Consider the following 27,868-nt stretch of genomic DNA (forward strand, 5'->3'; position numbering starts at 1 on the left):
ATTAATATTTTGTATCTGATGAATATAATAAACTCTGTTACTGTAAAAGCAGACTTATTTATTTTCCAAATCATGGATGAAATCACATATAAAAGTGCATTACCCTAAAAAAATTGATCAAAAGCATAAAAATACCAGCAAAATGGTAAAGCCCTCCTCCAAACTTAAAGTAACATTTCCACTGGGGGGACCTATTGCAGGTAATCTATAAAATACATGAGATCACATTAGATCCTTGCATACAAACTAAAATGTCAAAAACTTGTAAAAGATAACACTGATAAATACTTTAAAAGTACCCGTAAGGCAAAACAAAAGTACATGGTTTCGAGTGAAAAATTCAAGTAATGCTGATCACTGTCTGAGGACCAACTAACTCCAAACTGAGCAAATTCTTGGAAAATAAGAAAAAGTTTTCACTGACATTGGTCCCATTAAGGGGTACATATACAGGCTAAATTATTGAGCAAATATATCCTTAAACTCTAACTAAGAAAAAGGAAACAGTTCACCTATTTTACTCTGTTTCTGTTGATCCTCTCTATGAGAACATCTCCCATCAATGATGACGGCTTATACAACATAAATGCATGATCAATACCTTTCTTACAAATTTCTGCCTTAACTCCTGGAACAGCTTTCACAAGATTCTCATAGTGAGAAACAGGTGCCCAGTTGTCATGGTCACTGTAGTATACAAGAACTTTATCTTTCCTCTTTTTTATAAGGTCCACTTCCAATGCATTTATGACTGACAGTTCATCAATAGCCAAGTTGAAAACGGACCGCAGAATTTTTGGATTAATGAGCAACATAATGGATTGTTTGTTCAATGGGGTCAACCTCATTCCAACAATTTTAGCATGAATTGAAAGAAGCAAAACTTTAAGAAAATTGGGTAGCATGAAGAAAAATCCTGCGCCAAAGTAAACAAGCCAAAGAATCCTCAAAACATAATTTTGAAGAAAACGTCCGTTAACAGTTTGAGCAATGTGCTCCAGCACAGGAAAGAGGAGATAGGAGTGTTGTACTTTATCAGCTACCTGAAAATTTAAGAAATGACAGTGAAAATCGGGTTAAACAGTAATCGAAAAAATTAGTGGCTTGGTTCACACACTTACATCATCGTCTTTCAAAAGCTCTAAAGCTATGAAACCACCGACTGAGTGTGCTAGAAGATGAACTTTGCAGCTTTCAGGAACAAATCGTCGAATAAATTCCTTCTTGTTTTTTATCTGCCCATTAATATCATATAAATGAGTATTATTGTTCTCGTTAGGCATCAACCTTATTTTTAAAATTGAAAAACATGAATGAGTAAGAGAGAAAAGTAACGGCAGAGGCGCAACACTATGCTTACAAAATTACCTGTCATCAGGTGGTAGCTCATGGCCAGCGTGCGAAACAACCCATACGGGAATTTTCATCTTTTCATAGAGTTGCTCACATAATTCAGTGTAAAATGAAACAACGCCAGGATTTCCAGGAAACATTACAATAATTTCTTTCCATGGCGATTCAGGCGAATCCTCAATCCAACCGCCCCATGTCATTACATGGGTTGGCACAAAATTGAGGGTGATGAATCCTTCTCGGCAGGTTGCCATTGTGAAATATGTGAATTCTGAAAGAGCAAAAAGAGAACACAACTTGGTATCAAAAATGGCAACAACAAGAAAGAGTGGACTGCAAGAGCCCTCCAATAAAAATCCAAATTCTTTCAAAAACGCACGCAAGACACTTAGAAAATGTAAAAGGCACTTCTTGAGCGGCTCTGTGAGACTATCAAACTGTGCAAGAGCAAAGGTCGGTAGGATCCGCGACGAACAGAACAGCTTTCGCAGAATCTGACAGCGAGACCATGACAGCGGGGAAGGGTTATGCAGTACAGTGCAGTAAGTACAGTACGCCTCGGCTCGGCATACATACACACTGCGCTTGCGCTATCTCCTCACCGGCGCTTTCGGACAAGACGAACACTCCGCACTGCTCTTCACAACGCACTGGCAGGCCCAACACGAACAAGAGACTATTAGATTTTGCCAATTATTTTTGGCCCAGCTCCCGCGGTGTTCTGTCGTGTTGTCCGTCGTCCGTCCGTCCGTCCGTCCGCCCCGGTCCCGTCGGACGCAGTGACCGCGGAGAGGGGAGAGGCGGAAGCGGAGCGGGCCGGAGAGTGGCCGGAGTCCACACCGTTTGGGAGCGGGTATGAGAATCTCGTGATGACGCAAAAAAGCACAAAAACATCCTGGAGGATGTCTCTGCTGCACGCGGCACGCGGCGCACGGCCACACCATCATGACGGTGTCCTTGGAGCTTGGAACGCGCCATCGTGGAACGATTGTCTTCCACACGGCCTGTCTCGTTTTTAAATCGCTTCGCGTGTGACTGAGAATCGCGCCTGTAAAAAGAGGAAAGAGAAAAACTTGTAACGACCGCAACCGCAGAGCCGCAGAGCGTGGTGCGAGTGCGAGGCGTCCAGCAGGGAGTCCGGTGGAGTCCGATTTGGTGCTTCAAGATTCGAGCGCAGCCGCGGAAGATCCACGGCGTGGTCACTGACCGTCGCGAGCTTCCCTGCCAGGAATAGAAGGACGGAGACGTCTTATCGATTCCAGCCAGCTTTGAGGCGGGACGGACCACTGCGAGGGAAGTCCCCCCGCTTCGTCGGTCCAACGCATGGCCCTCCTGGGCGGGTCAGCTGTAACTTGATTTGCCTAGTTTGAGGGGCGCACCACAGAAGCATTCTGCGCCAGAGCTGCGGCCGTGGCTTGGCCGTGGCCAGGCCGTGGCAGAGCGAGCAGACATCAGCTGTCACCTTGCGAGAGAGGCAGCAAGGAAACGAGTCCTTGGAGTCGGAGTCGCCCGGCCAGTCGCCCCGACACGCACGACAACGTCGTCCATCGTCTCGACAGTGTCGGACACGCCCCTCGCTCTGTCTCTCTCGCACCCCTCCGGCAGACCCCATGAGTGCGAGAGAGCTAAGTTCAGAATCCCTTGGTTGGCCCAGCCAGAGAGAACTCTAGAGCCTGGAAGCAGCAAGTCTCTCTAGCCCGGCCGGCCCGGCGCCACGGCGGGGCGGTGGGGCTCATAATTACTGTACTCGGCCCCAATCTCGACGGGACAGTACCCCCGGGCCCAGGGCAGCCCCGGGCAGCCCCGGGTGTCTGGAGCGTGCCGAGCACCGCGTCGTGCCCGAAGCTCCCCGCCGTGCCCGGCCCCGGCCCCGGCCAGCGGCGCGCCCTACAACGGCGCGGCCCGTCCGCCCTGGCTGCCCTGGGTAGCCGTGGCCCGGGGCGCATGCGTTGGTGTTGGGGGTTGCAAGGGGGTGGCGAGGCGAGGGGCCCGAGGGCGGGGGCGTGGACGGGGGCGTGGACGGGGGCGTGGACGGGGGTGGGCGGCGGAGCAGCATGCTGTGCGGAGCGCGGAGCCCCGCGGAGCAGACCAGCTCAGCTCAGTCCGTCGATGCACGGCCGCTCGGAGGGGCCGAGAGGGCCGAGGCAGGCCGAGGGTGCAGGAGGCGCAGGACCAGGCGGTGGTGCCGTGACGTACCGCGCGTGACGTACCGCACGCGGGCGATGCGCGGCGTGGCGTAGTCGGGGCGCGTGGCGTGGCGTGGCGTGGCGTGCACAGGTGAGCCATGAGATGTTCGCCGCCCCCGCCCCGGCCCGGAGGCTCGCGGCGCTCGCGGCCCGGAGGCTGCCCCCGCCAGGACTGCCAGGCCGGCTGCTGCTGCTCGCGCTGCTGCTGTGCCGCACCTGGGCGATGACGGGGCAGGGGCAGCTTGGGCAGGTCGGGCACGGCCCGGACGCCCCGGAGGCAGCGGCTCTGGTGGCGGCCTCGTCGGGGGGGTCGCCGCTCCACCACGATGACTACGACGACGACGACGACGGGCCCTCGCCCGCCGAGGGCCACGACCAGGACTACGACGGCAACCACACAGGTACAGTCGGACTTTTGTTTACCTATCCGCCGTGTGCGTGTGTGTGTGTGTGTGTGTGTGTGTGTGTGTGTGTGTGGTGTGTGTGTGTGTGTGTGTGTGTGTCCGTGCGCGTGTGGGAGGGCAAGCGATGGGTCAAGGGGTTGGCGTGACGTCACGTGCGTGCTGCTCTCACCGCTGCCGCCGCTCCCGCCGTTCCGCCCCGGTGCACGTGAATTCGGTGTCACGCGTGCGCAGTGAGGGGGTGAGGGGAGTGGATGGGGCAGAGGAAAGGGGGGGGGGGGGTCACTCCGGGTCGGAAGCCCCACGACGGGGCCCTCAGTGCGTGCTTTATGAAACCAGGGGATTTGGACGGCGCGGCGTAATTTTGCGCTAAATGGAAAGGTGGCCGTTTGGGGGAGGGGGGAATGTTAAAGGTCCACTGAAAAACAAAGGCGTGGACGTTGGTTTCCTGCCTCGGCGGACAAAAAACGAAACGAAAAATGAATAAAACAAAACAACATCCCCGCCTTTCACAAATTCCTCCATTTCCCTTTTTCGGGGCTTGGGGTACGGTAAGCGAGGAGCACTCGCTCGCCGACCCGCACTGACCGCGCGCGACCTCGGCCCCGGCCTCGGCCCGCACATTTGTATTTTTTACGGCGATTTCTGGACCGCGATGATGATGCCGGAGGTAGCGCCTTTGCTGCGCACGGTGCGCTGCCGCGCCGCCACTGCGTTATTTTTATCACGTGGTCCACGCGCCCACCCCTCCACCCCCAGCCTTTGTGCGGGAGCGTTAAGTATGCAAGGGCGGGGCGCGGGGCATGATTTGGCGGCCAAACGGCGAACGGACGGGCCGGGCCAGCCGGGCCAGCGACACCGGCCGACCGAGGGGCCCACGGACCCAGGGCAGGGAACACACCTCCTCGCCTCGCCCGACTGGCTTCCCCCTATCCCAGCGGTTCTCAACCTTTCTCGGCTCGCGACCCCAAATTTGAAGCCAAAAATTTCCGCGACCCCCAGGAAAAATTTCGCGACCCCACGGGACCCCTCCTTTAACATGCCACGGCGTCTGATCCGAGGCGGGCATTTTGCTCCCTCAACGGGCAACTGGTCTTTGGACCTTCCTTTAGCATGCCTTTGTTACGGAGTGCAATTATCAGTCTTAGTTTGGGAGCAGTATTGTCTCAAAGTTGGCCGAAACGGTCAGCAGTGTCTTTGAAAAATCGTGTTTTGGGCCGATTTTAAGCAGCCACTGCGTCTGATCCGAGGCGGGCATTTTGCTCCCTCAACGGGCAACTGGTCTTTGGACCTTCCTTTAGCATGCCTTTGTTACGGAGTGCAATTATCAGTCTTAGTTTGGGAGCAGTATTGTCTCAAAGTTGGCCGAAACGGTCAGCAGTGTCTTTGAAAAATCGTGTTTTGGGCCGATTTTAAGCAGCCACTGCGTCTGATCCGAGGCGGGCATTTTGCTCCCTCAACGGGCAACTGGTCTTTGGACCTTCCTTTAGCATGCCTTTGTTACGGAGTGCAATTATCAGTCTTAGTTTGGGAGCAGTATTGTCTCAAAGTTGGCCGAAACGGTCAGCAGTGTCTTTGAAAAATCGTGTTTTGGGCCGATTTTAAGCAGCCACTGCGTCTGATCCGAGGCGGGCATTTTGCTCCCTCAACGGGCAACTGGTCTTTAGACCTTCCTTTAGCATGCCTTTGTTACGGAGTGCAATTATCAGTCTTAGTTTGGGAGCAGTATTGTCTCAAAGTTGGCCGAAACGGTCAGCAGTGTCTTTGAAAAATCGTGTTTTGGGCCGATTTTAAGCAGCCACTGCGTCTGATCCGAGGCGGGCATTTTGCTCCCTCAACGGGCAGTTGGTCTTTGGACCTTCCTTTAGCATGCCTTTGTTACGGAGTGCAATTATCAGTCTTAGTTTGGGAGCAGTATTGTCTCAAAGTTGGCCGAAACGCTCAGAAATGTCTATGAAAAATCGTGTTTTGGGCCGATTTTAAGCAGCCACTGCGTCTGATCCGAGGCGGGCATTTTGCTCCCTCAACGGGCAATTGGTCTTTGGACTTCCTTTAGCATGCCTTTGTTACGGAGTGCGATTATCAGTCTTAGTTTGCAGCAGTATTGTCTCAAAGTTGACCAAAATAGTCACAACGATTTTTCAAAGACACTTGCGACCGTTTTGATCGACTTTGAGACAATACTGCTCCCAAACTAAGACTGACAATCGCACTCCGTAACAAAGGCATGCTAAAGGAAGGTCCAAAGATCAATTGCCCGTTGAGGGAGCAAAATGCCCGCCTCGGATCAGACGCAGTGGCTGCTTAAAATCGGCCCAAATCACGATTTTTCATAAACATTTCTGAGCGTTTCGGCCAACTTTGAGACAATACTGCTCCCAAACTAAGACTGATAATTGCACTCCGTAACAAAGGCATGCTAAAGGAAGGTCCAAAGACCAACTGCCCGTTGAGGGAGCAAAATGCCCGCCTCGGATCAGACGCAGTGGCTGCTTAAAATCGGCCCAAAACACGATTTTTCATAGACATTTCTGAGCGTTTCGGCCAACTTTGAGACAATACTGCTCCCAAACTAAGACTGATAATTGCACTCCGTAACAAAGGCATGCTAAAGGAAGGTCCAAAGACCGATTGCCCGTTGAGGGAGCAAAATGCCCGCCTCGGATCAGACGCAGTGGCTGCTTAAAATCGTCCTAAAACACGACCCCAGCATCGCCGCGACCCCTTAAAAAAATTTCGCGACCCCGCTTGGAGTCGCGACCCTAAGGTTGAGAACCACTGCCCTATCCCTTCCCTTCCCCCGCCCCCCGCCCCCGGCACCGCTGTGCCCTGCGCCGCCCCCGCCCCTCCAGCTGAGCCCAGCTCGCTTCACCCCGCAGCATATATACCTTGAAAGTATTATACGTCTCTTGTGGAGGAACCCAAACATAAGCCCCTCCCGACCCTCCACCCCTGCCTCGGCCTCGGCCCGGCCCGGCCCGGCCCGCCCCGGCCGTCGGTCCGGCTAGGCTGCCATCCCGCACACGCCGCGCCATGCCGCGCCGCGCGCCGTCACTGGAAGTCCGCGGGGAGTGTGGGTGTATTGACCGGGCGAGCGGGCCCGGGGGACTGCTCGGGCCGAGGGCCTGCCTGTGCCTGCGATGCGAGTAGAGGGGCTCTCTCTCGCTCTCTCGCTCTCCGCGTGCCCCCTTAGCCGCTTCCCTCCTCGCGTGCTGGACAGGACAGCACGCTGCGCGGCGCTGCGGCACGCCGGCCATCCTCAACCCCAGCAGCGGGCTGGACGGCCGGACGGGCCGAGCGGTCGGGCGCAGTAAAACGAGTAAAACGCCCGCCACACTCCGCGACGCCCTGACTGGGACGGAGGAATGGACAGGAACGACCAGGACCCGATCGAATTACGCGGGTCAACATCAGGGCGGCGGGCGTGCCGGGCCGGGCCGGAAGGACGCCGATCAGAACGGATCACGCGGAGACACTTCCTGTGAGCGGGGCTGAAAAAAAATGGAACCGTGTCGTTTCGATTTTCGTTTTCTGCCGGCGGCTCTATGCGAAAGCCAGCAGCGGCATGGGAAATTGAAATCGAGTGCCCGGCCCGAGTGCTCGAGCCTCGCTGCCTCACGGCCTCGCTGCCGCGCTGGCCTTTGGGCCGACCCTCCACGCGGCGCCTTTGGGCCTTTGGGCTGTCTAACTGGACGCGGGACTGGCACGACTGGCACGGCACCGCTCTGAATCGCGCTGAATCGCTCTGAATGCCGCCGTCATGGTGGCGTGGCGTGTCCCGGCGTCGCGTTTGCCAAATTACTAGGCGAAAATCCCCACCGAGCTTTAGACTGGCTTTAGAGTCGAGAGGGTTGCCAACCTCAGAACACAGCCCGTATACTGACTGGTAGACAGGCTGAGGTTGGCAGCCCTCTCGACTCTGGTGCGTGTGCGTGGCGTGGCGGCCGGCGCATGCGGGTGTGTGCCGTGCCGTGTCGTGCCGTGCCGTGTCGTGCCGCCCAGTCCGGCCCGGTCGCGCCTATTGGGAGACACGAGGGATTCATGCGGGAAGCGATCCAGGTTGTCTAGAGAGCCGCAGACTGCATCGAGTCGATACTACGGCCCCCTAGCCCCCTAGCCCCCTCCCACCGCCACGGCATCGCCGCCACGCCGAGGGAGTCGCGGAAAAGGCGAACGCGGGGAAGGGGGAGGGGGAGGGGGGAGGGCCGGCCCCGCGGGCCCTGCAAGCCCTGCAGTGCAGGGCCGGCCAAAAGCAGCGCGGCGCCCTACGCCGGTACGCACGCCAAGAAGGCCCACCAGGCCGGCAGGCGATCGCAGGGTGGCCGGGTATTTGAAGACAGGCTGGATCCGCATCGGGTGCGTTGCGTCTCAGCCAGACGCGTCAAAGGCCCCACCCCATCGTCGGCTCGCATGGGCCACGGTGGAGGCGACGGTCTTCGAATCTCCAGGCCAGGGTTCGAGTCGCGGTGGTGGTTCAAACGGCTAGCACGCCGTCAGGCACGTCCCGGGTCCCGGAGCACGTACAGCCGCCGTACTCGCGCTCGATGTTCTTCTGCACCTCCCAGCCGCGACTGCAGGCAGCAGCAGCAGGCAAGCCTGCAGCCTCATCCACTCTCCCCGAGTTCCAGTTTGTAGGAAACTTAGTTTTGTTTTACTGCTTTGCCCCCGGCCCTCGGCCCGGCCCTCGGCCTGGCCGTCTGCCGGACGGACTGCCAAAGTTCCTCGCTCCTCGCGAGTCGGTGTTGCGTCGCGTCGGCCGTGATTCGCGGCTACCTGCGCCCGCTGCGCCCGCTGCGCGGCGGAGGCGCACCGCCAGCCCGCCAGTCGTTAAGTGGACCGGAAATAGACCCGACTCCGCCAGACGCAAACGCGAAACGCATGCAGATTCCTCGAATCCCCATTGTCATGCCGCTTTCAACGACGTCTCGTATTATTCAAACTCGGCGTGTGCCGCCGGCGCGCTTTTGGCTTTGGCGCCGCTAACGACGTCCTCCTGGACCAGGACCCCCTCCCCCTTCCCCTCCATACATTATCTGCGCGCTCGGAGCAGAGCGGAGCAGAGCGGGGCAAGCACAGCGCAGCAAGAGCAAAGAGGGCGCCGCTCCTACGGCCTCTGCCTCTGCTTCTGCTTCTGCCGGCGTCGTGCTGCGCTATCTTGGCCGGCAGCCTGCCCCAAGGCCTGCCCCATGCTGACGTGGACGTGGCAACGCGGCGGAGAGCGCCGTGGCGGCGGGCCTGCCCGGCGCGCAGCCGTGTCCGCAGTCCGCCGGGGCGGCCTATCTCCACGGCGCTCTCCGCGAAACTCTGCGCGACGCTCTGCGCTCCCCGACCCGAGCGGCTGGCATGGCATGGCGGCTGCAGTGACTGGTCGGGCTGCCGCCTCCCTGCCACACCTGCTCCACTCCTCCTGGCCCACATCCAGGGCTTCGGCCAGACCACCGGTGGCGGCAGGGGCGGGCAGGGAGGTCCGGCAGGGCAGTGCAGCGGAGTGGCTGCGACGGGTCGTGAACAAGCGGGACGGGGGCAGTGCAGGCTGTGCAGGCTGGAGGGGCCGCGGCGGTGAGGCGGCGAGTGGTGCACTGCACGGAACCGAGGGAACCGGGGGAATAAGGGAATAAGGGAACCGGGCGTCGAGAGCAATAAAGGCGGACTCGCTCGAGGGAACAGGGGCGGGGGAGACGAGGAGCTCGAGACCCGAGAGTGCCGCGGCGCCGCGGCCAAGTCCGATACAACTTCCTGCCGCCGCCCGCCGTCCGCCCGGCCAGCGTCACTAAAACAATTACCATGTAGAGGAAATCTGCTTTCCGGAAAGCACCGCCGCCGCCGCAGGCCAGGCCGCAGAGGCACAGAGCGGGCTTGGAGCGGGCCTTGGAGCGGGCCGCCGCCGGTGCCCCGGAAAGCCGCGTCCCCGTCCCCCGTCCGCGTTGTTCATCAAAACAAAATGAGACAGCGCGGGGAGAGAGAAAATAAAAGAAAGAAAAAGGAAAAAGGAGCAGCTGAACCGCAGGAAGCATTTCCGCGCCGTCGCGCCGCGTCGCGCGCGCCCAGCAATATCTGTAAAGCCAACAGAATACGTGATCGGCTCGACACGACGACCGCCTCCCCTCGCCACCCCGCCCCTCCTGGAGTACGTGCCGCACCACCCCCGCGCTCTGCCCCGCCCCGTCCGGTGGCGGTGGCATGGCGCCCGCGGCGTGCGGTTTGGCCCCACCGCGGTGGGAACGGGGCGGGGAGGGGCGGGGAGGGGCGGGCGGAGCGACACACAAGGCGTATGGCGGGGCTCTTGGCGCCTGCAAATTGCACGGGTGTCATGTCGGAGCGCTGCTCCTGCTGTGTTGGTCCCAGCGGGCCTCTGCTCTGCCGCCCTGTGCTCTCGCCGCTCTCGCCCTCCTCCCTCTCGCCCAGGACAGGGCGCCAGGGCCAGCAGACACCACACCCGCCCGCACCTGCCCGCAGGTCCGCCCGCAGCCGGGCCGTGTGGTGGCGGCTGTGCTGTGTGCTCTGGAGGCGAAGGAGGGCCCGGACTCGGAGCCCCTCGCGTCCCCGCGCGGCTGGTGCTGGCGGTGCCTGAGGCTGAGCCCAGGCCGACCAGGATTAGCACGTCGGGGCGGCACGCGGCACGCGGCACGCTCGAGCGGCGCGTTTGAGAGGCCGTGATCAGCATCGGCTTTAGTTGTGGCGATGTTGGTACCGCAGGGGGCGGGGGGATGAGGATGCGATTTCTATCGATCGAGAAGCAAAGTTGGTCGAGCGGCCGGAGGGGGCTAGAGGGGGCTAGAGGGGGCTAGAGGGGGCGGGCCGGCGCGTTCCTGGAGGACAGCCTCGCCGAGGGCCTGCAGGCCGTGCCCTCGGCCCCTCGGCCGTGCCGGTGGTGGCGGTGGTCACCTCGTTTGCGTAGCGCCGCCACAGCCACGCCTAGCCACGCCCAGCGCTGCTCCGCAGTGCTCCGCGTTGTTCCAGCCCCGGAGTGATTGTGTGAGACGGGGAGCGGAACGTCGATGGCGGAGCGCGGAACACAAAGGGCCCCGCCGAGAATCAACACGGCCTGCTTGTTGTCGGACAAGTCCGGTCGGCGTGGCGGTCGCCCGGGCCGCCCTGGCCGTCCTGGCGGTGAATGCGGTCGGGTTGGGGCGCCGGCCCTCGGGCGGCCCCATCAAGACCATCAAGACGGCGTGAAATGGGCATCGACCGATGTGCCTGTTGGGGTGCCGCCCCGGCCGAGGCCCCGGCGCCAAAGGCCGCCCGCCGAATCGCGGCACTATGGATCACCTTACAGTGGGCCTGCGTAACTACTCGCGGGGATTCCGATGCCGAAGGCCGAGGCAAAGCGGGACAAAGGCAAGCGGACAGCGCACTCCACTCGCACTCCTCCGCGCCAGCAAGAAAGCGAAGTAGGATTTAATGTTAGTTTAGATGAGGTCATGTAAGTCCATTTAATGGTAGATTTAAAAGACAGGTTGCGCTAGGTTTGGGAAGCCAAGCTGGATGTGACGGGCTTGGCTAATGTGGCCTAATTTGCGTAAGTGGGACGCTGCCAGCACGGAGTGCACGGAGTGCGGCGGACTCGGCGGACTTTTTGACGTGGCTCGGCGACGCGAGGCGAGGCGAGGCAGGCGAGGCCTCCTCCAGGTCTGCGCGCTGCGCGTGGCTTTCGGCGTCGTGGAGGTGTATCATCATCTCAGGCCGCGTTGAGTGGCTCCCTTTGGTTTAGCACACCGACGTACGTGAGTCACCTCAGAAACATACACTCACACAAACTCACAGAAGTGCGCGCACATACATACACACAGCCAAAGTGTTCACGCGTGCGGCGAAATACCGCGGGAAGGGGGCAAAGTGGGTCAGGGATGTAGTGCCATCCGACGATAACCCCCTCCTCTCCCTCTCCCCAAACACACACACGCCCGTGCACCTCTCGCGATGCGCGCGCGCGCGCGCGTGTGTGTGTGTGTGTGTGCAAATGGAAGTGGCTCACACCTGAGTCGCGTTTCGGCGTAAAGTGTCTCTGAAACAAAAAAGATGGGGGGGGGCATCGGACTGATATTCAAATAGGTTCCGATAACCTGGCAATTTCCCTTCTGCACTGATTCTCTTTTTATCGGACTACAATTCTGGGTGACGCCATTCTGATGAAGAAAAAAAGATTGCAATCTGCTAACCCGATGAAGTGAGTGTGTGTGTGTGTGTGAGTGTGTGCACCCATGCGCGCAGGGGATAGGGGTGGGGTGGGCCGTGGCGGGGTGGGTGTGTTTTGCGTGAAATCGCTCTCTTCGTTTGCACCCAGCCGCGCAGCACCACGCCCTCTGGCCTGAATGTGCGCGGCCCCGCCACTGCGCCGCAGCACTGTGAGGCTCTGCGAGGCTCCGCGCAGCACGCCACGGAAGGCAAAGTTTCAAGAATTAAGCAAGTTGGGCGGCGCCGTGGCTCTTTAGGCTCGCCGCGTAGCAGCGGAGCCCGCCGCCACACCACTCCGAGACAAATTCGATTCGCACATCAATCAGTTTTATTTATTCGAGAAGACCGTTGGAGAATAGAATCAATTTGCTGGAAGTTGGAATTAGTAAGCTGAGTGTGTTGACGGCGTCCTCGACGGCGTCCTCGACGGCGTCCTCGACGGCGTCCTCGACGGCGTCCTCGACGGCGTCCTCGACGGCGTCCGACGGCGTCCTCGACGGCGTCCTCGACGGCGTCCTCGACGGCGTCCTCGACGGCGTCCTCGACGGCGTCCTCGACGGCGTCCTCGACGGCGTCCTCGACGGCGTCCTCGACGGCGTCCTCGACGGCGTCCTCGACGGCGTCCTCGACGGCGTCCTCGACGGCGTCCTCGACGGCGTCCTCGACAATCTCCTCAGCCCATGGCCTGCACCGCCTGTGCGGCCTGCACCGCCGCGGCTCCGGCCCCCGCGCCCGCTCCCCTCCTGGAGCCCAGGCCGCCGCCGTAGCCACCGGCTGCCGCTCCCGCCAGCGGGGCCAGCGCCGCGGCCCTGGCGATCTGGCACTGCACGCGCACCATCTCGGACGTGCGGTTGGCGAAGTGCAGGCGGCGGTCACCCTTCCCCGGCGGGACCAGCGGCCGCGGGTACTGGCCATACCTACAACAGGAACCTTCCAGTAGAAGCAACGTGGCTGCCGTCCCCCCTCGCCGCGAACGGCGCGAACACACCCTGGCGGCAGGCACAGTGCTTTCGTCGCTCCGCCTCTCTCACACACTCATGGCGTCCCGTAGAGAGCGGTGCGAGAGAGACAGAGAGGCACTGGGCTCTCCAATGGCGCGGGCCCCGGGCCGGGCCCCTAATGGGGCCAGGCACTCTGCAGACGACGCGGAATGAGCTTGTCGGCCGATTTACGCCCAGCGCGCTGACGGCCCGCTTCGCCATGCAGCGCCATGCTGGGGGACGTTACCGCGTTACCCCCTCCGGGAGCAGCTAGTTGAGGGCCTTCACGACAGCCGGATCAAATTTCCCGCCCAAAGTGAGCCTTGGGCGGGCTGGCAGTGGGCTGGCAGTGGGCTGGCTGTAAGCCGATTCCGAACGGTGCTTTATCGCTCTGTCTCCCTCGCTCCGCGCCCCGCAACGGGACTCTCCTCGCGAGGGAGAGAGACAGAGCCCCCACCCACCTGGCGCTCTCCAGCAGTCCCCGGCCGCGCCGCGCCTCCGCCTCCTCCTCGCAGAGCGTCCCCGCGGCCGCGCGCGCCGCCTGCTCTTCCTCCACGACCCGCTGCAGCTGCGTCCGGATCTTCTCCTCTTCCCGCGAGTAGAACTTGCCGGTCACCGCGTTCGCTGCAAGCCGAGCCGAGCCGTCACAAGTTTTGCCGAGTTTTGCAGTGCAGCAGAGGCAACGAGGCGACGGACGTCCTGGTGGCGGCACTGGGCGGGCCGGCCTCGAACTCCGCCAGGGCTGCCTCCTCCGCAGGGCAGGGTGATTACTTAATTTGCGCACCTGGCCGACGTGGCCGTCATGGCCGACGTGGACGAGGCCGGCATTTTTTTAATGAACGACCGAGTGAAGGTGGCCACACTGCCGCTGTGACAGGAAAGTCAAACCAAAGCCAGACGGTCGGTCAAAAAGTTGGCGCCGTTAGGTCCGTAAGGTTGGCAGGCCCGGGGGCGCGGTCCTCCGCCTCCGCCTCGCCCTCCAACTTCCCGCCGGAGATTAAATTTGAATGCCTGAAAGATTTAGGACGCAATTGGGGCGCTGCATTTTGCCGGTGGCGTGGCTCGGCCTGCCTACAGTGTAGGGCCTGGGCCAGCCTGGCCACGGGGGACACGGACCACACAACACGGACGGGCAGGGCAGGGCGTGACTCCGGAACGGCCGCCATTTCCGGGCCGATGGCGATGCCGACAATAAATGCGGAAAAACGGAGCACGCCGCGGGCTGTTTTGAGCCAAAGCTTCACGCTGCGGTGCGCTGCGGCCAGCGTTTGGTCTGTGGTTTGTCTCTCCCGCTTCGGATTTGGCAGCGCCGCAGCGCCGCAGCGCGTCGGCTGATCCCTGATTGCCGGCGGGCTTACCGGGCGCGGCGTGCGTGCTGGCGGGCGGCAGCGCGGACCGGCCCACGACCCCCGGCACGGTGAAGCACAGCCGGAAGGGCGGCTTGGCGCGCTTGCCGCGCTCCGAGGACCGCGGCTCCGTGGACAGCACGCTGACGGGCGTCGGGGCGCTCACGGCCGCCACCGCCGCCACCGCGGACACCGCTGCTGCAGTGGGCGTGGCGGCTGGCGCGGCTGGCGCGGGTGGCGCGTCAGGCGGGACGCTGACGGCGTCCTCGGCCTGCGGTGCCTCCTGCTCCAGGGCCTCCGGCTCGGCCGCAGGGCCCGCGGCGTCCTCCGTCGACATGGTTGACCTGCAACACGGAAACGCACTGCACTGATAACTATCGTCGTGAAGGAGTGGCGAGCTGTGTGACGCGACGCGTCACCTGCCCTGCAGACGTCCCTGATTGTTGCCTATCAACACGATCTAGGCAAGCCGGACTTGGAAGAGGACAGACGTTGGCGCGGCGGGCCGAGCGCCTGACGCGTCGGGGTAGGCGGCCCGTTGTGAGCGCCTGTGCCGCGGGACGGCCTACCCCGGACTCGACAGGGGCTCGGCCAAGGCTAGGCCGCGCTGTCTGTCTGGTGCTGGCACGCTGCGTCGCAGTGTACCACGCCAACAGGTAGGACGCCCGACTCTTTGAAGGCGCCTCGCCTCGCCTCGCTCTGGCCCTGGCGCCCTGACCCGGTTCCCTATCTGCTGGAGATAAGTCGCCCCGGCACGCCTGATCGGCACCCACCTCCAGCCCCTCCAGCCCTGCAGCCTCTGCTTCTGTTTATCCGGCCGGCGCACGGCCCGGCCCTTCCCGGCCCTTCCCGGCCCTTCCAGGCCCTTCACGCCGAGGGCCTCGTTGGCGGCCCCTGCGACTCGCGGCGAACGTCCGAGAGAGTCCGGGGCGGGCGAGGGGCGATTGTTTGGCCGTATCCATCATTTAGCGAGGCGCGGCAAATGAAGTGTCGCCCCACTGTCCGACTCGCAGGCCAACAGCGGCGGGGCGAAAGGGCGGCAGGCGGCTGCAGGGCTTGGGCCGGATTTGCTCTGCGGACTGCCAGCTTACCCGGCTCAGCGTGTCCGGGCCGTCCCCGCCGACACCACCAACACCACCCGGACCAGGCTCGAAGGGAAACTACAACCAACTCCAGTCAACATTATCGTCTCGATCTTACAAAACACTTCTGAAAAGTAATTCAACTTTGCCTCGTTTGGGGTATAATCTTACCGACTGCGCGCGCGGCCGCACCCCCGCGCACGCTCCAGGAATTAGAAAAGGAAACAATAAAACTGAACCGATGCGCGGCTGCGCGGCGTGGCGGCGCGGCGCGTCGCGGAGACCGTCCTCTCATCGGGCATTCCGTATTCCGCTCTGGCGGCTCGGCGGCTCGGCGGCCGCAATCGCGGAATCGTCGATATGCGGAAACAATGTTCCTCTCGGAAGGGCGGCGCCTCTCGTTTTCCCCGCGCCGCCAAGAGCTGCGTCTGTCTCTCTCGCACACTCGCGGGCAGTGCCGAGACGGCCTCGAGTGCGAGAGAGAGAGAGAGAGAGAGAGCGAGCGAGGAGGACGCTCCGCAGCCGATATGCAAATCACGAGGACGCCGTCGTCGTTATTAACGAGTCCGTCGTCATCTCGTCCGGCAGCCATTGTTTTCGAGTAAGACCGCCCGATGGCAAGAGCCCCTCGGGGCTGGTCCCCCCCCCCCTTTCCCGCGGCCACACACGCCGAGCGGCTCTCCGCGCCGCGAACAAGCAGCTTGGGTTGGGGTCGGCCGGTCGGGGCTGCTGGTGGTGCTGCTGCTTTGTGGCGAGAAAGAGATGAAACGAAGCTGCCTCGGCCGGACTGCTGGCAATGAGAGGGGCAGGCTGGCCCGGGCCGCCTCCCTCCGCGGAATTAGGCTCCCCCTCCCCTCCCCCCCCTCCCCCTCCCCCTCCCCCTCCCCCCTCCCTCCCCCTCCCCTCCCCCTTCCCCCTCCCTTTCCCCTCCCCCATTCCCGCCATCCGGCCATTCAATTTCAGAGCAGCAGCAGGTGCATTCTCAATTCTCGGCCTTTTGAAAAGAACGAACGAACGAACGAACGAACGAACGAATGAATGAATGAAATGGAATTGGAAGGGTACAACAAAGCTCCAGGGTGCTTCAGCCGCAGTGCTCCGGAAATGTGCGAATTGGCCGCTGGGGCGCTGGGAGGGGGGGGGGCAAAAAAATCGAGTTTTTCTTTTTTCATATCGCGTTTGGCAGTGCGTCCGGTGCAGCAGCAGCAGCACCCATAGGCGACGCGTCGTCGCCATGGCGACCACGCTGCAGGCGGCCGTACCCAGCCGTGCCTGCAGGCTGGTTGCCGTGGCAACGGCACGATCCCCCCCCCCCCCCCTCACCCGTTCTACCTGCTACCTTTCCGGGCGCTGGGCGCGCTGTCGCGGTGCTGGCTGGCACCCTCGGTCCTCCCTTCTCCGGAGGACGGCGACTTCCGGTGCTCTGGCGGCGCGGTCTTCAGAGCCCTGGGAGCCTCGCGGCTGCGGTGGCTGGTGCCTCCCGGAGACAGCCGGCCCAACTAAAACACGGCCGGCACCTCCAGCAGGCGGCCCGGTACGGCCAGCCCGGTACGGCCAGCCCGGCCCCACACTATCGATCGCCACCTTAGGGTGCGCCCCTCCTTGCTGCCTGTGTTCCCTGTGTTCCCGCCTGTCTGCGCGTCCGCCTGCCCCTCTGTCTGTCTGCCTGTCTGTCTGTCCGTACCGTCCCTCGCCGGCGGCGGCCGGGCGGGCGGCCACCCGCACGCCGAGCAACACGTTCTTATACAGTGACCCCGGCAGCTGACCTACCCCGTCCAGGCCGTCCAGGCCCCGGGCAAGGCAAGCGGTCGCTGCTCACCGCGTGTTTCTCCAGCCTTCCCAGTGTCCCAACACAACAAAAAGACGAGAGAAATTGCTTTATTTCACAGTGCATGCTCCTCGACGACGTGCTGACCGTAATGTTCTGTTCTCCGTCTCGCAGAGGTGGCGCCGCCGCTGGGCTCGACGCTGGGCGGGCCGTGCACCAACTCGTGCTCGCCGCTGCTGCAGAACGTCCGCTGCTCCCCCAGCACGCACCGCTGCGAGTGCGGCGACCTGCACCCCGTCGAGGTGAGCCCCATCCGGGGCTGCACCGCACGTGAGTAACCTGGAGTAAACGACCAAACGGCGACAAAATGTTGTTTCTGTGCCTTTTGTTTTCCCTTTTCCCCTTTTTATTCATTCCTGTTTTTTTTTGTTTCGCCGATCGTATTTATTTACTGCTCTTTGCCGCGTCGCGGAAACAAAAAACAAAAACAAAACACAAATCGGGTTTTCACGGGAACGGGGACATCGCCGCAGGTTCGCGACGTAATGAGAGTGCCGCTGCTGCTTTCATTGTTTTTTCTCCTTTTTTTTTTTGTTTCGCTTTGAGTTTTTGTTGCTCCGCGGGCGTCCGCGGGTGGCGTGGCCAATCGGCGCAGCGGCGGTCGTCGCCATGGCGACCGCGGCCCGGAAAAGGGGAAAAAGGAAAGAGGAAGGAAAAGAGGAAAAGGGACGGAAAGGCGGAAATCAGTTGACCGCGCGAGGGCGCCTCAATTCGCTTGATGGACGCGGCAGCGCGGCAGCGAGGCAGCGCGGTGTCGGTCGGGGCGCGGCGGGGGAAGGGTGGGGGACCCGCACGTGCCTTTCGACCTTCCCGCATTGGTACAAGTGGCGTACAGTATTTACTCCGGGGGAGGGGGGGAGGGGCAGCGCGGCGACGAACGAGCTCTGTTTCAAAGCGAGGGTCCACCGCCACCCAACACCCGACCGCGTGAGTGCGAGACAGAGAGAGCGACGAAATAACTGTTCGGCTTCACGCTCGCTGTAAATGAAAAGAAATCTAATTTTCGAGCTGAACCGGCCGGGGCGTGGCTGGTGCCGTATTTCGCACCCTTTCTTTTTCAGTGCGTCCGCGGCGCGCCGGTGAAGGTGTTTGATGTCTGTTGCAGCGGTGGGGCTGGGCGAGCAGTGCCTGTACCAGGCGGCCTGCCAGCACTGGGACTCGCACGCGCGCTGCACGCAGGTGGACCACAACGCGGTGTGCCAGTGCGAGCCGGGCTTCCACACCGTGGCCGTGCACAAGCAGGGCCGCAGGACCTTCTGCTCGGAGGGTGAGTATCCGCTCACACAGTGGGGCAGCAAACAAGCGGAGGCACCCAAAATTCTAGACGCGCTTCGAGCTTCAGAGTCGCTAGGGACCGAACCGAACGTGTGACCCCATCAATGGCTTGCGCTCTGAACGAGGAATCCAATGATGGGGTCACACGTTCGATTCGAGTCCTTTTCAGCGACTCCACCGGTCTTCTGGCCCACTGTGCGGCAGCGGTGGCTGAACCAGATTGGCTGGCGCACAGACTGGCCGCCCACAGCGTGTCCGGCCGCGCGGGAAGGAGGTGACCGACTCGCCGGATATAATTTGGGCCGAAGTCCTGCTGCGGCGAAAGGACCCCCTCCGGCGTCCCCCCGGCGGGCGTGGCGGGGCGTGGCCTGCTTCATATAAAAGTCAAGCCATCGAGCGGTGACCCACAGAAGGGCCATGCAGAAGGGCCGTGCCGGCAGTGCCCCAGGCAGTGCCCCAGGCAGTGCCCCAGGCAGGGAAGGGAAAGGAAGAGGGCCGTGCTGTGCCGCCAGGGGCAAATGGGACAGCGGCGCCGCCCCGGCCACTAGCACAGCTAGCACGCCGGGCCGGTGTCACCTAACTTTTCCCCAACTATCTAGAAAGAAGGGGGAGGGGAGCACGCAGAGGGGAGGGGCACATACAGAGCGCCTTTTCATGAACGCACAACAACAACAACAGCGTGGACGTGAATAATTATGCCGGGGCGGCGTAATGTCGTCAGCGCCCCGCTTCTAGTCATCAGCAATCAGCGCGATTGTCAGCGCTAATTCGCTAGACAGTAGACAGTGTAGTGAGTAATGACCTGCTAAAGGTCACTCACTCTGCGTTGCGTTGGGAGGGGTGGAATGGGGTGGTGCGGTGCGGGGGTGGACTGTGTTTGGTGTTAGCAGTTTCCAGCTCAACTATTTTATACTTAAAAAAAAAGTATTTTTACCGATATTCGGTTTCTCAGAACACTTTTGTCAGTGGGGTGAGGGCGAGGCGGGACGCCCCGACGCGTCGCGACGCCGCCCCCGAATATCCGCTCGCTTCGTTTGTCCTCCCTGTTGACGCTCGTTCGCCGGTGTGCGCAGACCTGGTGCTGCTGACGGCCGACCTGCCCACGCTGCTGGGGGTGGCCACGGGCATCGCCCTCTTCACCGGCGTCATCTGCTTCGTGCTCCGGCTGTTCGTGGGCGGCCGGCCCCGGGACCACTTCGCCAACGCCAACCTGGCTCCCTCGCACATCCTCTTCTCCAGCGATACAGGTACGTCTGGACTATGGGAGACCCACCGTCACAGGCATAAATTAAACAAAATTACCACAGTCACCCTTGTCCGCGTGCCAATCAAAAAGAGCCAAAATTAATCGGGTAAAACTGGTAAAATTGGTAAAAAAATTGTTACTGACGGCCGTGGCTTTAGGAGCGCATAGCGCAAGCTTTCGAAACCAGAAACTAGATACTCAATTCAATCTGCTTCCAGCTTGACAGCTTCTTGTTCCTTTTCAAAATGAAGAAAACAGAAAAGTTTTTCATTGCCAGCACCTAGGCTTTCTCTCGGCACTCGTTCCATCAGATTCAACACACATTTACTGCGGATTAAACACGAGACAACAACACATGTCGCTTTAGACCCTTTGTGTACACCGTAGGCTTGGTCAGACACTGTGGCCGTTTCGACAGGGTCCGAGATGAGCCTCCGCCAGCTGACTGCCGGCAAGATGGCGCTCAGCCTGTGCCGCACCGGACCGCCGCGTGAGTATGCCAGCAAGGCCAGCGAGCAAGCGGGCTGGTCCCGGACGGGACAGTGCTCCGTCGCGCCGTCTCTCTCGCACGCGTGGAGCGACCCGCCGCCCCGCCGCCCCGCCGGCGCGTGCGAGAGAGAGACGAGCGATGAAGCCCTGTTCGGTATCGGACCACAGCCAATCAGCGCCGTTTCGAAATGGGCCGCCAAACGGCGCGCTCGGTTTTGGCGGCAATTTCGAAGGCAATCGTCCTGGTTGGCTGGACGCAGCGACACTCTCTTCACTCTCGAGCTTGCGCTAGTCGCACCACTGTAGAAGCATGCCGTCGCCCAACGAGCGGGTAATTACGGAGGGTAATTTATGCAAATGGAGGCCGAAACAAAGCGGGAAGGCCATTCTCATGCGAAGGACGAGTCGCGCACAGAAGGCAGAAAGAATCCGTACCGCATCGATGCTTGGAAAGCACAAGGCCAGCCCGAGGCCAACCCTAACGGCTCGGTGACATTGGAAGTGGAGTAACGTTGTGTCCTTTCCCCTTTTGACTGTCGCAGGGCTGCCGCTGACGGGCCGCTCCACGTCGCGCTCGGGCTCGCAGCGCTCCGTGTCGGGGTCGCTGTCTCGCGGCCTGGGCCACGGCGGTCTCGGCCACGGCCAGGGCGGCCAGGGCGGACTGGGGTCCTCGTCGCGCGCAGGTGCGGCGCGGGCCGCCGCCATGCTCCTCATGTCGTGCGGCCAGACGGCGCACGTCCCCACCCACGCCCCCGTCGACGACAAGGACACGGACGACGACCTGGACGACGAGGAGGACGTGGAGGACGAGGACGAGAACGAGGACGATCAGGACGATGACGACTGCCCCCCGCCCGTCCCGACGTCGACGCCGCCACCCCTGACGCCTGTGGAACCCAAGCCGCCAGCGTCGTCGCCGCTGACGCCGCCCGGAACCGCCGCCCCCGCCCCCGGCACCGCCCCCGGCACCGCCCCCGGCCCCCCGTCCACACCCGCCAGCTGCTCGGCCAGCCCGGGGGGCAGTCCCACCCACCAGGCCCACCAGGCCCACCAGGCTCAGAGGGCGAGAGACAGCCTGGGGCCAGGTGAAGGGACGGCGCAGGGAGGACGACCGTCTTGACGACGCCGTCGGTCGCATTAGCCTGATCGGCACGGGGAGGCACGGCCGAGCCGAGGGCCGCGTTACCCACGCCTAGTTGTGCATTTGTTGGCGTCCCGGTGACAAAACGACGGAGTTGGCTGTGTTGGCGGAGACCAGTGCCTTGCCCACGCCGCCCCTTAGACGGTGCCGCACAGCGCAGACCGAGTGGGCTGCGTCTGATGCGACGGCGAGGCGCGGCGAGGAGAGCAAACAATGTCCCCGACGACTGAGGAGCGAGGACGCGGTGACGCGGCGCCGCGGCTCCCTGTCTGACAAAACACCCTCCGGCGCGGCGCGGGGCACGCCGCTCCAAACCTCGAACCTCGAATCGCCATCCCAGCCAAGCCCGTTCGTGTTGTCGCCGAAATCAGAAACTGGAAGGAGCCAACCCTTGTGGCCTTGTGTGCGTAGACGGCACGGTGTTGCTGATGCGCCATATGCAGCCATGCGCCAGGCCTTGCGCCAGGCAACCTCCCGGTCCCCGCCGTCCCCGTCTCCGCGCCCCGCCGCCCCGCCCCGCCCCCTCCGCACGCCTCTCTCCTCTCCTGTAGCACGCAAGCCTGCGGCAAGCCTGTCCAATTTGTAGTGGTGGCGTAGCCTTGGCGTAGCCAAGAGTAGCTCGCGCTGCGCGACGCTGCGCGACGCTGCACCACGTTTCGAGTAGAGAGTCGAGACGAAAGCTCCAAACAGTCCGAGCCTGTTGGTCCCGCCACAAGGGTCCACCCGCAAGGACTAGCCGGAGCTACGCGGACTTTGTTCTGTAAAAATTAAAACACTGACAGAAAAAAAATAGAGCTGTAGAAAATTTGCCACGTTCGCAAAGGAAAGAGACAGAGAGAGAGGCGAGGAGTGGCGGCGTGCCGTGCGCGCGACGAGGACGGACGAGGGCACTGGAAGGCACCCCTAGCGGCGAGCCTAGAGGCACCCCTAGCGGCGAACCTAGGGGCACCCCTAGCGGCCTAGCGCGAACCTCGGCTACACTTCCCGTGCCTGCCCGTCTGCTTGACGTCTGTCTGTCTGTCTGTATGTCTCGTGGCCTGTTTGTGGAGAATGCTTTGACAGCTCGTTGTCCTCCTCTTTCTCTCTTGGTTCTTCTCGCGTCTGTCTTTCTCTTTCATTTCTTCCTGCTTCCCCCGCACAGTAACAATTTCCCGCGCCATCGGTCAGTCATGCGTCCATTTTTTTTCTCTCCCGTTTTGACACATTTCCAACAATTTTTTCGCTAGTCATCCCATCCCCTGTTATTTCTTTATTTCTGTTCTCTTCCTCCCTCGTTCTTCGGTTCGTCTCCCGCTTGTCCTCTCGTTTCCGTCTTCTTCTTCTTCCAATTTTTTTTTTCTTCATCTGACGTCAAACCTCCAGCGCGCTGTGACGACATGCGTCACTTTGAGTCATGCTGCGGTACAGACGCCGATTGCATGCGGGGAGGGGGAGGGGAGGGGAGGGGAGGGGAGGGGAAGCTTCCCCAGTGCGTTACCTAGATTCATGCACAAGCGCGTTACGATGCATTTGCACGTACAGGCAGCCATTTCGACCTGCTTTACCAGCATCGGATGCTATCGTGGAAGTGGGGCAGACGCCAGTGTGTGTGTGAAGGAGTGTGCGTGTGTGAGAGAGACTGTGTATGTGTGTGTATGTGGGCTCGTGCGTGTGTGTGTGTGTGTTTGAGAGAGGGAGTGTGTGTGAGTGAGCGATGGCGTCGAGATGTGTGCAGTAGGGCGAGCCTCTGCACTCCGCCTTGATACACGTCCCGCGTGTTGCAAAGGAGATCACCACTCCGAAAGGAAATCTGAATCTGAATCCGAGTCTGGCTGTTCTGCAGAACAGCGCACACGTCCCCCTTCTTCGGGTTGGACCGTTAGGGGATGGGGATACTCTTTCTGATTACGCAAGCCCCTTTTCCCCCTCCTCCGTGCCTTCTGAAAGGATCCGCTCACCATGGAAAGGCATATGTGCATTATATTTACTTGTCTTTTTTTGCATAACTTTTTAATTCGATGTTTCTTAAATTTGAGCAATTTTTTCCGTTCATAGGCACTTGATTTTGAAAAATTCGCCCGCGTCACTCGTTCTCTGTATTTTGAGGCAAACCATGCCAAGACCTTCAACTTGGCAGTGCCCTGCCCGCCACAGGGCGCCCCACAATGTCGCGCGGCACCGTACATCGCGGCATCGCTTCCAGTGCATTGTCTCTGAATCAGCCCCTGCCAGCCTGCCCTGCAGTCTGTCTCGCTGCTCCTCGCGATCCGCCACGAGGTGGTTCACGTCAAAGGGCGGCACGGCGGGCACAGCGGGCACAGCACGGCGGTGCTACTTCTTGCTCTAGGAACATAAAAGCGGCGCTTGGCTCTTTTTTTCCCCTCCTTAATAAGTCCTAGACGAGGACGGAGGGGCAGCGAGGGGGGGGGGTGCCGTTATTGAAAAGGCTTCGGCCCCACGCCATCGGGTCGAGCAATGTCGCGCCCGGCCGTCTGGGAGTCTGCGAGCCATAGCGACGGGGGGACAAGGGGACATGCCGCGCCGGCATAAAAAGGAATCAAAAAGGAGTGAAAATGCCGTTCTTGCTTTTATTATTATTAGCCTCGGGTGCCGAGGCCGGCCGAGGCCGGGGCCGCAAGTCGTTGCGAGTCGCCGCCACCCCGTCCGAAATTAACGAATCTGACCGGCCTCGGACCACCAGCACGGCCTCGGACACCAGCACGGCGGGGTGGGGCGGGGAGGGGCGGGGCGGGGCACTTACAATAATCACCGCGGCGGTCGAGAGGCCGTTATTGGAGGCTTGACGTCACAACAGGCGGCGTCCTTGCTTTTCTAATTTGAATTTGCCGCCTCGGTTTTGCCGTCTGCTCTGATTTGTTCTTCTTCCTCTTTCTCTTCTTCTTTCCTTCTTGTTTTCTTCCTTCTTCTTCTTCTTCTTCTTCTCTGTCTGCTCTCCTCGAGTCCCCAGGGCTGCGACTGGCATGCGCATGGTAAACTCCCTTCCGCTCCTCTATGCGTGTCTCTGTTTCCACTACTCGCCTTGAGTGGTTTTGGTGGCGGTAGCGCTTTTTGTGTCCTAGAGAGAGGGAGAGGCTGCGTGTCATAAACCTTCCCCCCTCCCCCCACCCAACTCCAAGACGCCCCCACCCCTTTCCCTCCTCTGTCACACTTGATGAAGCAAAACAGCTCCCTCTTTAGAATAGGAAGGCGTTCGGAAACGGCTCCCTCGTGTCTGCTTTTTATCTCCGCCGTTTTCCTCTGTCTTCTCTCTCCTTCCCCTTTCCTTCTCCTTCCCCTTCTCCTTCTCCTCCCACTCCCGCCGATCCTGCCGCGCGGTCCCGTGACACAGACGCTGAGGACAGCAAGACCCCTTTCACGGACTCTCCTTCCCCCCTCCCTGCTCCCGAACCGAGTCCCGAACCCTGTCCCCTGTCCACCCGACGAACAGACTGCCCTGGTCGAGGGAGCATTCGCCTGCGTCGCGACGCCCAGGAGCACGCTCACGCTCAATATTCACGCCAGAAATCTTCTTTATTTTCATCCGAAAACATTTCACCAAACTTCACTGACGAACTTAAAATGAATTTCCCGCCGAGTCTTGTTGGCGTTCTGCGGCTTCGAGTCGAATGCTTCCCCGGCCGACCCCCGACCCATCCTGGAAGCCCCTCTGTAGTGTTTGCCTGCTCCTCGCGCCAAGGGCGGATCTCCGCAAGGACGCCAACCATGAATCCGTTTTGTTTTTTCGTGAGAACGCTCTTGCTTTTGTTTCTCTTTTCAAAGGATTCCGATAATGGAACGCAGAAACGCAATCCCGGCGTGGATTCGCTTTGGCGCGAGGAGCGCTCGCCTCACGGCCTGCCGTAGAATTACCTTGCTGCTACTCTTGTTTGTGCTAAACACGATGGCCGACTTGTGTGTAGTTGACATGAATCCGTGTGGTGTTTTCGTGTTTTCACCCATTTCTCCGTCAAGTTTTGTTTCAAACTGTAGTGCCCGTGTTAGGCGGGGCTGTCAACCACGCCTCTCTGCTGTGTGGCGTAGCTTGCTCGATGTCATGCTTTTCATATTTAAAAAAAAAATCCCCGCTCGAGGATGTTTGACATGCGGAGCCTGGCGGCACGTCGCAGCATGCTCTCTCTGTGCGCATGGCCCGCATCGGCCTGCATGTGCAGTCAGTGGATGCCGAGCGCGAGCGCGCGTGTGACGTAGTGGAGTGTGCGTTCGGGCGTGCTGTCAATACCAGAGAATCACCAAAACACCGACAGTTTTCTGGGTTTTCCCCATTTCCTCCGCGGGTCGCCGAGCGGGTCGCCGAGCGGGTCGCCGAGCGGGTCGCCGAGCGGAGCGCCCGCCGTGGCGGCGATAGGCTGTACCGCCACACAGCGGCGCGCGGCGGGCCGGCCTCTCGCACTTGGCAGGCGCCTTGAACGTCCCTAGGCCGCCTTGGCCGCCTGGGCGTCCCCACTCCCCAGGCGTCGCCTCGCCGCCCGGCCGCGCGAGCGCGCGCCAAAGCGAAAACAACTTTCTTTCTTTGCGAGTGTGCCTCTATTTCCAGCCGATGATTACGGGTCATTCAGAGCCGCAGAGCCGGGTCCGGACGCCCAGCCCTTCGCTCCAGCCGCGAAATTGTAGCTCAAATTTAGAACGCGCGCGGCAAAGCTGTTTCTTTGTGGCGACGCCCGGGAGCTCCTTTGTGGGGGGAGGGGGGATATTCCACGCGAGAGAGGGGGGGGGCATCGATTGACGCCAGCTAGTTACATGAGGAGTATGCAGCCGATTGCCTGCGGTGGCTTCAGTGCCCTTCACCCAAGGAGCCCTTTAAAGGGCCCGCCGGAGGGCCCCCCGCCGCGCTGGGCAGGGCGTAGTGCAGGGCGTAGGGCAGGGTTGGGCCCCGCGCTGGCCGCGCTAATCGAAGCGCGAGCCGCGACGCGCAACCACTCGGGGCTCGGGGCGCGTCCAGCGGGAGGGGAAGGGGGGGGGGGTCATGTCGTGGACCCAGCTGACCCAGCCGCTGTCCTTGGCTCAGAAAAGAGACACAAAGGACGTCCTTCAAGAGTCCTGGCCGACGTAGTGGACTCAGTCACCTGCCACGAAAAGGTTCGACACGCGTTTTAATCATCTGCCAACGAACTCAAGATTAGACAGCTAAAAGCAGCCGCTCAAACGCACACTCTTTTCGAAACTTGACGAAACAATGAAACGTAGCGCGATTTGCGTGCCTACCGCGACGCTGCTTGACGCCCCCTTCTCTCCGCCAGGGTCGCGGCGGCAGAGCACGGCGTCGGTGCACAGCAGCGCGTCCTCCACCAAGAGCATGGGCTTCGGCATGCGGCGCTACGAGCGGGAGAGAGAGCAGAGACTGCGGCGGCAGCAGCAGCAGCAGCAACTACAGAACCCCCTCGGCGCGCTGGGCGCTGGCCCCGCGGCCGGCGTGCCGGGCTCGGCGCCGTGCCCGCCCTCCAGCCTGGCGGGCCTCGGCGGCATGCCCGGCCTCAGCGGGCTGCAGACGCCGGGCTCGGCGTGCTCGGCCAGCGGCGACGAGCTGGGGCTCGGGGGAAGGTCCAGCCGGGGCGCCAGCCCCAGCCCCGGGCCCAGCCCCAACCCGCTCAGCCCCATGTCCACCGACAAGCTGCTGCCCGCCCTGGACCAGCTCGTCGAGGTAGGACCAAGTACACGCGGCACGCGAGTGGTGCTCTGAATTAATTCACCCGTCGCTACCCCGTGCTCGTCTTGCGGCGCGGCGGCGCGGCACACCCCCGGGGTTGGCCCGGCGCTACCCCAAGCGCGAGAGTCTCTCCAGGCGGACGACCTCCGCGCGTGGGGCGTGGGGTATACCGACTGACGTTGGACTTGTTCCAGGACGTGGTGTGGACCACGCAGTCCAGCTCGCAGCGACAGGACCACATGATGGCGGGGCCGTCCGGGTACCGGCCGCTGCACCTGCAGCGCGCCGAGATGCGCAGCGAGCGCGCCCGGCAGCTGCACGCGCAGCACGCCCACGCGCAGCACGCGCAGATGCACTCGGCGCAGCTGCACGCCGGCCACCTGCAGGCCGGCCAGATGGGCCAGATGGGGCAGCTGACGCGGCCCTTGCGCGACCCCAACGGCGGCGCGGGCCCGTCCTCCGCCGGGCCGTCCTCCGCCGGGGCACCGAGACCGTCGACCTCGTCCTGCACTTCCCCCGATGGCCGCTGACCTGACCAGCCTCTGTGCCGAGGACTAACATTTTCTGGTGATAAGGGTTCAACTCCCGCTGGAGGCTTTTTTTTTTTTAAAAAATAACATAGTTTGTTTTGTTACCCTGGGGTTAATTGGTTGCCCTTTTTTTTACATTAGTATACATGGGGCTGAGCTGATAATGCTCGCCTTGGTGTAGTATGGTGGGGA

At 61.2% G+C, this 27,868-nt stretch overlaps 2 protein-coding genes across 3 annotated transcripts; one reads left to right on the top strand and one right to left on the bottom strand.

Annotated features, from left to right (window-relative positions):
- Positions 1-37: 37 nt before the first annotated feature.
- On the bottom strand, positions 38-2,140 carry LOC117649313 (lipid droplet-associated hydrolase). Of its 2 annotated transcripts, XM_034391949.1 has the most exons (5): positions 1,930-2,046; positions 1,733-1,847; positions 1,369-1,624; positions 1,122-1,287; positions 38-1,043 (listed from the first exon to the last, which is right to left on the bottom strand). In XM_034391949.1, the coding sequence occupies exons 3-5, from the start codon at positions 1,605-1,607 to the stop codon at positions 513-515; spliced, it is 936 nt and encodes a 311-aa protein (XP_034247840.1). In that variant the 5' UTR covers positions 1,608-1,624; positions 1,733-1,847; positions 1,930-2,046; the 3' UTR covers positions 38-512. The 2 variants fall into 2 exon arrangements, with proteins under 2 accessions (XP_034247840.1, XP_034247839.1); XM_034391948.1 differs by lacking the exon at positions 1,733-1,847 and having other exon boundaries at positions 1,956-2,140.
- A 1,622-nt stretch (positions 2,141-3,762) lies between these two features.
- On the top strand, positions 3,763-27,676 carry LOC117649592. The gene is made up of 8 exons (XM_034392483.1): positions 3,763-3,940; positions 17,466-17,621; positions 18,457-18,618; positions 19,700-19,873; positions 20,904-21,044; positions 26,740-26,887; positions 26,945-27,140; positions 27,341-27,676. The coding sequence occupies exons 1-8, from the start codon at positions 3,763-3,765 to the stop codon at positions 27,674-27,676; spliced, it is 1,491 nt and encodes a 496-aa protein (XP_034248374.1).
- The last annotated feature ends 192 nt before the right edge of the window (positions 27,677-27,868 follow it).

The sequence above is a fragment of the Thrips palmi genome, unplaced genomic scaffold (genome assembly GCF_012932325.1).
Source record: "Thrips palmi isolate BJ-2018 unplaced genomic scaffold, TpBJ-2018v1 HiC_scaffold_4, whole genome shotgun sequence".
NCBI classification, from domain to species: domain Eukaryota; kingdom Metazoa; phylum Arthropoda; class Insecta; order Thysanoptera; family Thripidae; genus Thrips; species Thrips palmi.

What these genes read in the sequence shown, in the direction of transcription:
- LOC117649313 (XM_034391948.1), bottom strand. Translation starts at nt 1,607, where the DNA reads ATGGCAACCTGCCGAGAAGGATTCATCACCCTCAATTTTGTGCCAACC. An exon ending in GAGCTACCACCTGATGACAG is followed by an intron (nt 1,288 to 1,368) that starts GTAATTTTGTAA and finishes TTTAAAAATAAG; the next exon opens with GTTGATGCCTAACGAGAACA. An exon ending in AGCTTTTGAAAGACGATGAT is followed by an intron (nt 1,044 to 1,121) that starts GTAAGTGTGTGA and finishes TTAAATTTTCAG; the next exon opens with GTAGCTGATAAAGTACAACA.
- LOC117649592 (XM_034392483.1), top strand. Translation starts at nt 3,763, where the DNA reads ATGACGGGGCAGGGGCAGCTTGGGCAGGTCGGGCACGGCCCGGACGCC. An exon ending in GGGGTCCTCGTCGCGCGCAG is followed by an intron (nt 21,045 to 26,739) that starts GTGCGGCGCGGG and finishes TCTCTCCGCCAG; the next exon opens with GGTCGCGGCGGCAGAGCACG. An exon ending in CTACAGAACCCCCTCGGCGC is followed by an intron (nt 26,888 to 26,944) that starts GCTGGGCGCTGG and finishes CCCGCCCTCCAG; the next exon opens with CCTGGCGGGCCTCGGCGGCA.